Source organism: Pterocles gutturalis, unplaced genomic scaffold, assembly GCF_000699245.1.
Source record: "Pterocles gutturalis isolate BGI_N339 unplaced genomic scaffold, ASM69924v1 scaffold17436, whole genome shotgun sequence".
Lineage (NCBI taxonomy): Eukaryota > Metazoa > Chordata > Aves > Pterocliformes > Pteroclidae > Pterocles > Pterocles gutturalis.
In genome coordinates, this window is record NW_010098178.1 from 1 (window position 1) to 12,548 (window position 12,548).

At 54.9% G+C, this 12,548-nt stretch overlaps 1 protein-coding gene across 1 annotated transcript in view; it reads left to right on the forward strand.

Moving 5' to 3' along the window:
• Positions 1-2,827: 2,827 nt before the first annotated feature.
• Positions 2,828-12,548, forward strand: part of PPM1G (protein phosphatase, Mg2+/Mn2+ dependent, 1G) — a gene marked incomplete at its 5' end in the record, with an annotated part of 14,337 nt that continues 4,616 nt past the window's right edge. Inside the window, 5 exon segments of the mRNA XM_010088067.1 lie at positions 2,828-3,026; positions 3,281-3,354; positions 3,356-3,473; positions 10,193-10,278; positions 11,085-11,228. Of these exon segments, the coding sequence (XP_010086369.1) occupies positions 2,828-3,026; positions 3,281-3,354; positions 3,356-3,473; positions 10,193-10,278; positions 11,085-11,228 (621 nt within the window).

Here is a 12,548-nt window from a genome sequence, read left to right on the forward strand (position 1 = left end):
GTTTCATGAACCATGCTGTCGGGTGCTCTACTGCTGCTGAGACGTTACAGCATCGTGCTGGTGATAAAACAGTGACCAGGCGCTTCCTCCTTTCTGTGTGCGCCCCTCAGAGCCCTGCGGAACCCGGTGCTCTCGTTCCCAGGGTGGAGGAGGCGGGAGAATGGGTGCTTGTGCTCCTCAGAGACACACAGAGCGTGTGTGTGACATGGTGTCTCAGCCGGTCCTTCCTGGTGGCCTCTGGAGGGTGAGGTGGGGGTGCAGAGCTGTCACTGGGACACCGAGGTGACACGCAGCAGAGTCTCTGCTCAGGGGTAAGAGGCTGGGCGCAAGCAGCGTTGTGGCGTCCTTGGTGCACCGAGGCTGGAGGCTTTCTGAGGAGAGCAGGGAGCTGCCCCGCAGGTGGGACACCGGCTCATCACCTCACTTACCAGAGCTCTGTTCTTGCTGCTGTTGACCTTTACGGAATTGGATGAGACCCAGAGCTTGCAGCTGTGTTCTCTACACTCGCCAACACCTTTGGCTTATCTCCCTGTTGGCAGAAGCAGTGCTGAGGCCGTTGGTGTGGATGGGGCTGAGCTGCGTTATCGCAAGGAGCGAGGAGACGGCAGGAGCGCTTGTGCTACGAGCTGAACCTGCTGCAGATTGCTTCCCAGTCTGCGACGGGAGAGGAACACGCGTTGTTTCGCGTACAGCTGAGCAGAGGTTCTGGTGTGCTTCCTTGCATTCCAGCGCTGTGTATTCTCCGCTGGGTCTTGGTTTGTGGTTTTTCCTTTTCTTCATGCTTAGTTGTACTTTCGCTCTTCTGTAAGTTCTGAGCAGATGTTTGCACTCGAGGCTGCAGTGCTGTGTTGTCAGTAAAGCCAGAGTGTGCACGTGTGGAGGGACGCGGGCATTTCTGGGTAGCAGAAATTCGTGTAAAGGGGTTGTCTGCTGCCTTTAGCTTATGCTTTAGGAGCCCACAAGTGAGGCAGGTGTACAGGGCTCTGAAGAAATACTACAATAAAAATCCGTTCTTAGTCCAGAGAGGTTGCTTTGTGAATAGGGAAATGTTCTGGGCAGATGAGGGACCCAAGGGATAAGGGTACAGAAAAAATAGTGTTGGGTACTGTGAGCACGTAAGAGAAGGGGGAAAGCTGGAGACATCTTTATGGTACAGAGAGGAGTGCTCTGGGGCGCCGCGGAAGGTGCAGGAGGCACTTTGGAGGTGGCTGGACAGGGCCTGTCTGAGCTCCTTGGTGCTGTTCTGATGGCGTGTCCAGGAGGAGACACCAACAGCCCCTGTCTGCAGCTTCATTTCGCCCCTGGGCTCAGAAAAAAAAAAAAAAGCCCTTGCTTCAAAAAAATGCAAGAATTTGGTTCAAAATATGGAGATTTGTCAAATTAACTCTCAGTTTTAACTTGTTCACTAATTTCAGCTGCATTTGATGTTTGAAATGTGCTGGCTGCCAGTGCAGCTGCAGGAACCAGGGAGACAGCTGGGGGAGACCCCAGATCCCACCCTCGAGGGAGGGTGAGGTGCAGAGAGCTGGCGTCCAGGCTGCGTGAGGACGAGCGTCCCCGGCAGCAGGGATGGAGAGGTGTAACTGCAGCACGCGGTGCTCTCGCTGGTCCCTCAGGTGCTCTCTGAGCAGCTCGTGGTGACGGGTGTGCAGCCCCCCAGCCTGGAGGGGGGCCGAGAGCAGAGGCCGTTTGGGCTGCCCGCGCTGGGTTTCCTCCCCAGCAGCATTTGCATTACTTGCTCTAATTAAACTGCTGTTTAGCCACCTGGGACTTACCCCAGTTACTTTGTTGTGGTTTTGCTGTCTCACTAGCTTCTGTAAAAGCTCTGAAAAGCAGGCATAAAAAAGCTGGCTCTCTGTTTATTCGTATTTTCATTTGCTGTCTCCAGTGAGCTCGCTGGCTGAATTTCCTGCGTTGTAATTCAGAGTCATCTTTGTAATTCTGAGCTCAGATTGTGATTTGTTCAGACTCTGTTTCCATCACAGTGTCGGGAGCCTCATTGTGCTGCACAGACCCAGACCCTCTCTTTTTCTGTTTTCCTTAGCCCTTGGCAGCAATTGCAGGCGAAACGAGATCTCTTGTAAGACTGAGGGACTCCGGAGGGCAAAGAGCTCTTACCCGAGGAGTCCCACCATAAAAAAGCCAAAGAGCTCAACCGTTGCGTGGCTGGGGGTGCGTGCAGACGTTTTGGGGGATGGCTGGCAATAGGCGCACACCCAGATCTCTGAGCTGGCTGTCTTTGAGCATGCACGGTGTTTTGGGGCAGCTGCAGCACTTTTAACTTCAAGGTGATGAACTTGAAACACAGCAAAGTGTTTGAAGTATCATCTTCCTGAACAAACGCCCCGGGCTGTGGTTAGCCCCTGAGCGGGCAGGTGAGGGCTGGAGCTTTAAGGGATGTTGGGAGGTGAGGGGGGTTGAGGGAAGGATTCGGTCCGTCCATTCTGGGCTGAGCCGGGTTTGCTCACCCGTGGTGCGGGAGACGCCCGGTGCCTGGCTGTGACAGCTGGCTGGTGCCCCTCACCGTCCCCTCTTCCTGGGAGACCTGGCAGGAGGAGGGTTGCTCGGTGCCTGTAGCTGGTGTGTTGTTGATCTCTGTAGCTGGGGAGTGTACCCCGGGAAAGGCTGGCTGCCGTTTGGTGTTTGAGCCCAAAGTGCCCCTGGGACACACCTTCCCGCTCGTTTGTCCCTGGAGATTCCCAGAGTTCCCGGGCAGGTGCCAGAACCAGGACACACATCTTGCCTCAGGCAGCAGTGCCGGGTTTGTGCTGTGGTTTTGCTCTGTTAGGTGACCAGTTGGCTGGTCCTTTGCTTTGCGGCTTGACAGGCAGCCGAGCAAGGCCGGGCTCTTCGCCCTGCTGCCAGGCGGCTGTGCCTGAGGCCGGCAGCGCTCTCCTGGAGCGTCCCACCCGGCAGGAGGAGCGGGAAGGAGCCCTTGTCCCGAGAGAAGGTTTTCCACCCCAGCTGCTGGTTCTCGCTGGATGATCCCGAGTCCTGCCAGGCTGCTGGGATGGACAACCACTGCCGTCTGTGGCTGCATTCTCCGGGACAAGCAAAGGCTGGTTGGAGGCCTGAGGTCACATTTGGTGGAGGAGGCTCCATAGCTGACCTTCCGGCTTCGTCAGAGCGGCTTTTCAGTTTGCACGGCTCTTGTTTGGCGAGAGCTGGGGAAGAGAGCATCGGCAAGACTGGCCAGACTCTGAGGGGACCCTGAGCCAGCTGCATTTCTCTGTGGGAAGCTGCCAGCATATTGGTACCAGTATAACTGGTGTTTGTGTAGTTACTGGGCTGGACAGTGCTCGGCCCCGGCACCGGTCTGTGCAGCAGGGCACCGCTCGCTGGCTCATGTGCTGCAGGGACCAGCACAGTCCATCTCATTCCAGGCTTCTGCTCTCTCTTTCAGGATGCGCACAACTGCATCCCCGAGCTGGACAGCGAGACAGCGATGTTCTCCGTCTACGATGGACACGGAGGTAACTGCACCCGTGGTGTTCCCTCCACAGTCCCTTAGCTTTCATTTCTCCGGCGGTGGACCAGGTTCAAGAGGAGGGCTACATACAGCAGTTCATTGTTTCTCGCTTTCCTTTAGAACTGAGTTACCTAATTCTAACAATTTGTAAATAAGATTTTAAGACCTTTTTTTGCAATAGTCCTTGTTAAAAAGATCACCCTGAGTAGGTAGCTGACCAGTAGCTCTTCAAACAGTGTAGTTGCAGTTTAAAGCATTTAGAGTAAATGTTTTGAAATTATTTTATTCCTGAACATCATCTTAGAGTGTGCAGAGACCTGGGTGGAGCAGCTGCTGGTATCCTGAAGATTGTCTTTGAGGACATCGGGATGGTGGGTTGATTCCGAAAGGCAGAGAAGGACAAAGGAGAAAGGATCCAGGGATTTAGCAGCTGTTCAACTTCATGTCATTCCTTGCAGAAACCCAGGAGCCGTTTGTAAGCGTCTAGCAGATATGAAGATAAGCAGCATCTATCAAAAACTGGTCAAGAATCAAGAATATCAAACTGATCTGTTCTTTGAGATCAGTGTGTTAGCTTCCCAGCTAACAGGAAGATCTGTTTCATGTGTTGAGTTTTAGAAAGACTTTGGACACTTACAGCATTCCCGCTAGTGTAGGATGTGAAGTAACGTGGGGTTTTTTAAATACAAAGGGGAAGATTCAGGGTAGGCATTAGGGAAAGGCATTAATCAGAATGGCAAAGCCCTGGCATGGTTTTCTTGCTTGTGTTTTAGGTTTTCTGACATGTGTTCGACGTTTTCAAACTTGTATTTGAGGTTTCCAGGGACTGAACCCCTACAGCTCTTCCTAGACAACCCTTATCAGGAAGGATATGGGTGTAGTTGAACCTGACTCTGGAGAACACCTTTTACCCATCCCTGCTTTTGTGTGATTTTACTGATGTTCTTTACTTTGAAACAATTTCTCAGGTCTGTCCCGTGTAAAAGAAGGTTTTAGGGTGGGAACCTCTCTACGGTTTATTAGCTGCCAGTGCACAAGATGAGTTTAGCTTTTGTTTTATACCTTGCTCCTCTATCAGCCTTAAACTCTCCAGTAAGCTTCCTGCTCCAGGTGGGTTGGGAAGAGTTCTTATTATCGTGTTATTTGAAAAAGGGTGCAGTGGGTTTTTTTCATATTTAGCTTTCCATTTCACTCATCAGTTTTTCTTTCATGTCTTCCCCCTGAGGACAAGACTTAGAGTTTTTTAAAGATGCTGCTGGTTTTTTGCCTTTTTCCTTGCCCTGGCCTCCCTGCCCCCAAACCTTGGGGAGTGGTCTACAGGCACCCCGCACCCCCAGGACGGTGTTTCTGGCCGGTCTCTTGTTCTCGATGCATGCTTTATGCTCCTGGCTGTTCCTTTTGGTTTCCTTGGGGGAAGTGTCTTCACTGACACGCAGCTCCCCCTGTTCGGAGTTCGGCACTCTCGCAGTGAGGGTGTCTCTCTGCTGCTGCCGGGATGTTTAACGGGAACACAGTGAGCCGTGCTGCAAGTGTTTCCCAGTTTGTGTGCACAGCAATGGGTCTCCCGCCCTGTTCTTGGTCATCTCGCCTCCTGACCTGCCTCAGCATTCTGCCTCCCATCGTCTCAGGGTGGGAGTTAACGCTCTGGGTTTATGGTTTTTCTTTTCCTGCTCCAGTCCAGAGGCATTCTGTGATGTTTGCTGTTAGCTCGTTTATTTCTTACTTGATGCTGAGCTTTGTTTTATATCAAAGGTGTGTATGTGTCTAAATACAGATCAAATCTTGGAGCGGGATCTACTTTGAGCCCTGTGGAGGTGAGATAGGATGGGTTGGTGCATGTACGTGCGCTGAAACAGATCTGATCTAGGAACCGGTGTCTCTGGAGGCCCTTTTCCCGCCGCGGTTTCTGCCCTGGGGCTGCTGCCCGTTCTTGTCTTCACGTGTTGTGTCCACGCCTGTGCTCCTGGAGACAGAGACATCATCCTGCAGCGAGATTCCAGCTGGGCCGTAGGTGCTCTGGAGCCAGCCTTGCCCGAAACGCCAAGATAAATTGACTTTGTTCCATATTTCATCGACACGTGACTCCTGCTTTTACCAGGGAATCAGCGGTGGGCTTTGGCAGCAGCCTCCCCCCGTGCAGAAACCCACCCCCAGGCCTGGGCTTTCCCGTGTCGGCGTTCACCCTTCTGCCTGTCCTCCAGACACCCTGAAAACTCCACGTGCTCTTCCGCAAACAAGAGCAGTCTCTTTTTATGATTCAGTAGGAACATAAAAGTACACACTCTGGAGGATCCTCCAGATATTTGCTTCTTCACGGAATTCAGCGCTACACATCGCGTGTTTTACTTCAGCCTCCTGAAGATCTTCCCGCTGCTGCACCTGTGCTGCATGAAGCAGAACGCAGCCGAGGCTCTGGCATGGCTTTGCTGGATGCTGCTCCTGTAGAAAACATCAACGACATGATTCACAGAGGCTTGGAGAGCTTTACAGCGGGTTTCACCCTGGGGACGCGGCAGGTGTGATCCTGGAGTCGTTGTTGGTTGTGTTTTATGGTCAGATGAGGAACTATGCTTGCGGAGCGTTCAGCCCCTGAAGGCTGCTGGAGCCCCCCCAGCCGCAGGCACCCCTCACCCCTGGGTACCCACGCTGCTCTGGCCCCTCTGCTGCTCCTCCATCCCGCTGGGCGGGGAAGTGCGGAGAGGTGGGAATTTGTGAGGTTTTCTTTCCCCTGCTGTCTTAAAGCAGTCAGCGTCAGGGCCGCCGCCTCCTGCAGTGTAAAACGCACCTTGGAGCGTGCTGAGCCTTGCGGGACGCTAAGAGATGCAGATTTCATCCCTCCTGGTCAGACAGTCCTGCAGCCTCGCCCGCCTCGGCAGCTCCTCACGCTTCCCTCCCTGTGCTGTGTCGTACTCGCCCTTCTCTTGCTTGAACAAAATCGTCTGTTTTCTGGGTGTTTGCCTCTCTGGAAAATTCACGCAGTTTTGCTGCCTTTTGTGCTTCCCAGAGCTCTCCCCAGCTTTTCCCATTCTGTTGGAAATGTCTCAAACGCTTGTCAGAGGGGCAGCCAGGGCCGCATGCTTGGGAAGCTGTACAGCCCCGAGTGCTCGGTTCGTTGCTGAGTTGCCGACGGGTTATTCTGAGGCTTTGGTCACTTCTGATGCCCAGGTGAGCGTGAGTGGTTTGGGAATGTTTTATCCTGGTGGATACAGCCATAACAAGAGTGTCGGTAACGAGAAGATGAATTCCTGGAGCCGGTTCCATTCCTCTGGCCCTGTGGCAGCAATGTGCTTTGAGTTCTGGACTCAGTGTTTAGAACCCGTCGGATCCCGCTGGGGCGGGTGTGCCAGCAGCTGGACCCCAGGTCTGCATGCCGGGCCGGTCGCTGCCTCCTGCGCACCCCAGGGACACACACCCCAGGGACACACCAGGACGTGTTTTGGTGGGTGATGTTCCACAGCCGGAGGACTCCAAAGGAGGATCTCGTTTTCTCAGCGTTTTGGTTGACAAGCTGTCAGTGAGCACCTTTGTACCCTCTGAAGGAAGGAGATGGGGGACCCCCACAGCCAGCTCTGCTCACAGCGGGTGGCCTTGTTTGGGGGGAGCTGCAGCTGATGGAGAGAGAAGTCTGGGAGGCTGGCAAAGGGTCCTGTGTGAAGCCTCGTCGGTTTGCAGCAGCAGTGTCTGTTGTGGCGCCTGTGCTGGAGCTGCATGGGAAGCAGCGAAGGTTTCTTGTCCTGTGGCACGTACAAGTTCTCTGGGTAGCCCCAGCCAGGCACATCAGACACTCCTGGATCACTGCTTAATCTCAGTGTCCCTGGAGCGGCTTGTTTGCCCACCAGAACTTTTCACACCGGGGCTGGTGTCCTGCTGCTGCGGTGACAGCAGGATTTTCCTCTGCATTGCTTTGCGCCATGCTGCCGGGCTCGTGGAGAGCATCTTCCCGCGGGCTGTGCTCCAGCCCCTCTCTGGCCGCTCCCAGGGACGTGCCGGGGCCACGGCTGCAGGGCTGTCGGTGGCGTTCTCCGATGTAGCGACGTGTTGCTGTGAAGAAAATCCCTCGTGCCTCGCTGCGGCAGGAGGACTGCGCGTTGGGTCATCTTTTCCGTGGGGCAGGTGATCGGGTGTCCCCGCTGGTATTATTAGATCTGTCAGCTGCTCCCGGCAGCGCAGATCGCACAGAGCCGCTGCCTAAAAAACGCAGACCCCCCGGCAGGGACGGGGGTGCCCTGGCCGCTCTCTTCTCCCTGTCTGACCTCAGCGGGAGGCTGTGGCCCATCCTCTTCCGCCGGAACAGCGGTGTGGTGCAGGCAATGCTGGCTTGTACCCGCCTCGCCCCCGCTCAGCACTTGGGCAGGACCACGGCGCAGGTGACCCGCCTGTGTCCCTGTCATACGCTCCAAATGATGCTGCTCAGTGTCCCAGGGAGTGTCAAAACAAGGTAAGAGACATCAGTGCCCGTCCAGACCGCGCAGCAGGAGCAATGGCAAGTTGGGAGAGAAACTGGAGGAGACGGCAGCTGCCCCTGCGACGGCTGGCAGCCACCGGGGCTGTGTCTGTCCTGCGGGTCCTGGAAGCCGCCTAAATAACACACACAGACTGCTCCTGGCCTGTTCCAGGGCCATCTCAGAGTGTTCAGACCCGCCGGGCGGTTTTCTGACGTGGTCCAGGACCACATTCTCCTCAGTGGCTGTACTCTTGAGCCGCCCCTGCTCGCTCCCAGTTCATCCAGGTCTCTGGAAGACCTGCCACTGTCATCATTCACCGCTCTCTCCATCTACAGTTTTCTTATAGAAATTTTGTTTTATTTTGTCTCTTTGATAAAAGTGTTGCAGTATCATCTGGAGACAGTCCTCACGACTGCACATAAACACATCTTCCCAGGGGATTTGTTCAGCTTCACCTCATCCCTGGTAGCTGGCAGGTCCATAACCTGTTCTGTGTGTGCTGCCTTGGAAGTTTAACTTCTTAAGCAAAGTGCTGTCTTTTATATATATATATATATGTGTGTGTGTGTGTGTGTATATCAGTTATATATACATGTTAAGATACCTTACCTATTTCCCTATTTCTGTTACATCAGCATGCTTCGTTTTATCAGCCAAAATCCTCATACCTTTGAGCAGATGCTGAGCTGGGTTGGCTGCAGCTGCTTCCACAAGCCCATGACAGCAGACGTTACTTGTCTCCTTTTCGTCTGAGACCCTGCAGGGTCCAGCCAGGCCTGTGGCTGTGAGGTCGCGCTGGTATTCCCTTTCCAGTTCTCACTGAAATGCTGGGGTCGCTCTCGTTTCTCTCCTAGATCACGTCTCCCTTTTTTGTTTCTCCTCCCGCTCTGTGTTGCCGAGAGCTCAGTCAGGGCAGAGCTCGGTCTCTGTTGTCCGGATCCACAGCGTTGAACTTTGTGCAGCACGACTTCAGCCACTCTGCAAGGTCCCTGTTCTCCCTCGACGGGCCACTTGATCCCTTTTCTGCAGGCGTGTTTGGGAAGCCCCTCGTCTCCTGTTTCTTTCCCTCAAACCTCGCCACCTCTCGCTGCCCACGGTGTTCCCTCTGCCGGTCCCTTTGCCAAGCTGACGGCTGCTGCTTCCCACCCTTCTCCTCTTGTCCCCTCGATCCCCCGCTCCCCGTTCCTTCGCCGAGCTTTGCTCCCGCCGGCATCGCCTCTCGTCGTGCCCAGCTCCCTGCGCAGCCTCGTTCGCAGCTCTGCTGGGAAAACCTTCCTCCTGCGGCCGGAGGGAAAGCGCCTGCGTGCCTCCTGCCACACCGATGGCCGTGGGAAGGCCGGCAGTGTGCAGGGTGGCTCTCACCCTCGATCCCCCGCTCCCCGTTCCTTCGCCGAGCTTTGCTCCCGCCTGCATCGCCTCTCGTCGTGCCCAGCTCCCTGCGCAGCCTCGTTCGCAGCTCTGCTGGGAAAACCTTCCTCCTGCGGCCGGAGGGAAAGCGCCTGCGTGCCTCCTGCCACACCGATGGCCGTGGGAAGGCCGGCAGTGTGCAGGGTGGCTCTCAAGCACGGCGCTCAGCCTGCTCGCCCTGCTCCTGTGCCCTGCGATGGAGAACAGCTCCTCCGGCAGCGGTCAGCGTGCTCCTGCACCCCTCCGCCAGCCCCGGTCTGCCCTGCTCCCCTCCCTGACACCCTTCTGGGGCTGTCATTTTGTTTGTTTCTCAGTTTCTAGCTCTAATTTTTCTTTCTCATGACCCATGAGCCAGATTCCTCTGTCCTACATTGTTCTCCTCTCATATAAAAACCTAAATCGCCCTGCTGGTCTCTTACACATGCACTGCTCTTTCTGGTCCCCCTTGCTGAGCAGAAATTCACGATCCCTCGCTGTTTGATCTTCTTCCTCTCTTAACAGCACCTTCATGATCACAAAAAGCATCTTCTGTGCTCTGTTCTCTGCTTGACCGAATTAATCACTGAGCTGCTGGAGTGTTTCTGGCTTTTAAAAGTCTTTCAGCTGCACTAGGAGCGGGCGCTTGGTTGGAGCCGTTGACCATCGATCCAGGTTACCCCAGTGCTCTCGGTAGCCCCGTGCTCTGCCCACCGCTCGCTCATGCCGCACACACACACATGTACCTTCCCGTACCACGATGACCGCTCTGCCTGTTGGGACCCCCGTCGTCCTGACGGGCTCATCTCAAGGCTGAACATCAGGAACTCAGCCACTCAAGAGTGTGTTTTGCTGGGAGGAGCATCCTCTTGATGTGATTTCTGCTCTCTTTCAGGAGAAGAGGTTGCCCTGTACTGTGCCAAGTATCTTCCCGAGATAATCAAAGACCAGAAGGCCTATAAGGAAGGCAAATTGCAAAAGGTAAGAGCCAGCTCTGCCCCGAGCAAGCAGCAGCACTGCAGAGAAAAGCCCTTGTCGAGGTCCCTGGTGCGTACGTGCAGGGCCCTGCTCCTCCAAGGTCGGTGTCCCACATCTTCCGTTTCAGTTTCCCTGCCTTGTTTCTGGGAGCGTACACCAGGTGTCGGTTCTACTTTCCAAGATAAACCTTCTATTTTCCAGCTTTCTTTTTTTGCTTTTTTTTTTTTTTTAATTTTCAGGCTCATTCCAGCCAAGGCTGTGGGCTGGTTCTGGGAGTGGTTTTTTGGGGGTAGGAGCAGCTTTTGTCGGAGGTGGGAGGTCAGTTCCTGTCCAGGCGATCCCTCTCGTAATTCCCACCCCCCCCCTTGGCACTAAGGCCTGACCTGACGTCGGGTGTCCCCTGGGTCAGTGCTGGGACCCCAGCAGTGTGGGTGAGGGGAACACTGTCCCTCTGGAACTCCATTTACATCCAGACTGAGGAAACTGGGATCAGCGTGTGGCTCTTGCTTGACGCTGAAACGCCCAGGTGTTGTCGTGCTTTGCTGATCCCTTTTCACCCTTTTTCGGTGTGAGGGTGACCCAGGCGCAGGCTGCCCCGGGAGGTGGTGGGGTCTCCATCCCTGGAGCTGTTCGAAGCCGTCTGGACACAGTCCTGGGCACCTGGCCCTGGGTGTCCTGCTGGAGCAGGGGGACCCCAGAGGTCCCGGACAGACGCAGCCGTTCTGTGGCTCCGTACCGTGTGTGTTCCGGGCAGGCATCCCCAGGGAGGGTGGAACTGTGCACACTCTCACCTCTGTGTTCATACGTAGGCCCTGGAAGATGCTTTCTTAGCCATAGATGCCAAGCTCACCACCGAGGAGGTGATTAAAGAGCTCTCTCAGATGGCTGGGAGACCCCAAGATGATGAAGATGAGAAAGAGAAAGTTGCTGATGAAGATGATGGTAAGTGAGATGCCACTGAATAGACAAGAATGCAGCTCCAGCATGGGGACTGAGAGCAGGTGGGCCACGGCGCCCTTAGGAGAAGGTTTTCTGTCCAAATTTCTCAGATAAATCTCAGCTGGAGTCGAGCTGCCACCCCTCAGCACCATCTCCTGCTTTGGGCTGGTGCGAGGGGAATCCTGACTCATTCGGTAGCTTAGTCCTGTGAATAACAAACCGGTCTGACACAGTTCTCCACAGGGTTCCTCTGCAGGGTGCAGGTTCTGGGAGGTGGGCTGAGCTGTGAAAGTGAAACAGCGTGATGCCCAGTGCTGAGCTCTCCCGCGCTGGCAGCAGACGCCAGCTGCACAGAAGATTGGAGCAGGTTCTGCTCTCTTCAGCAATTCTTTCTCTCACAAAGCAGCAAGTGTGTGCTTTGCCACCGTCAGGTAGCTGCCAGACCATGAAGGCAGCTAGAAGGTGAATCCCAGGGTAGGATCCTCTGCTGCTCTCAGCTGAACACCTCGTGACGAGCCTTGAAGCAGATGTAAGGTGATGCCATCACCTTGAACGCTGTGTGTTGGTCTGAAAATGCTGAATTTGTTGGCCCTTATTCTCCAGCTGGCAGGGACAAAGTGGTTTGTTGGTTGGTTGGGTTTTTTTCTTTTTGTCCTGTATTTTCAGGAATATTTGGGATGTGGGTGTTTCTTTTGCTTTGGGGATGAACAAGCAAGGAAAATTCTAACCAGGGGGATGTCAGTAGGGAATCGAGGGCCATTGGCTCACAGTTCAGGGAAAGTTATACTATTTTCTGTCTGGTGTCCCCCTTGGGAGATGCTGCGTCGCTGCCTGAAGCTGTTCTGTCCCCTGTTCATCGGTGTCTCCATTGCAGTGGGTTGGGATCCTGGGGTGTGTAAGACCCATGGAGCGACTGCTGGAACAAAAACTTCTTGTTCCCGGTTGCAGCATTAAAGAACAAATCTGCACGTGAAAGTGGTCTGTCTGCTTCCCCGCAGCACTGGAGAAACAGGAGGCTCTACCCTCCAGCCTCACCTCTGATTTACACGCTCTGTCTGCCTGCAGCCCCACAGACAGCATCGGGGCTGGGGCGCTGCAGACGGCATTGCCGCGATGAGGAGCCGTTCCTGCCATCTGCATTTTGTTCATCTGCAGCACGGGAGCAGTGGAGCGGCGCAGGGCTGGCTGCGATCGACCGTGCCTGCTGGCGATCAGCCTGCTGAGCGTTGCTGAAGCCCGTCTGCAGCAGCACCTCCCATCGGGAGCACGGCTGAGCCCAGCGTGTGTGCACGGCTACGGCAGCGGGGACATGTCCTGCTTTCTGACCCGCTTTG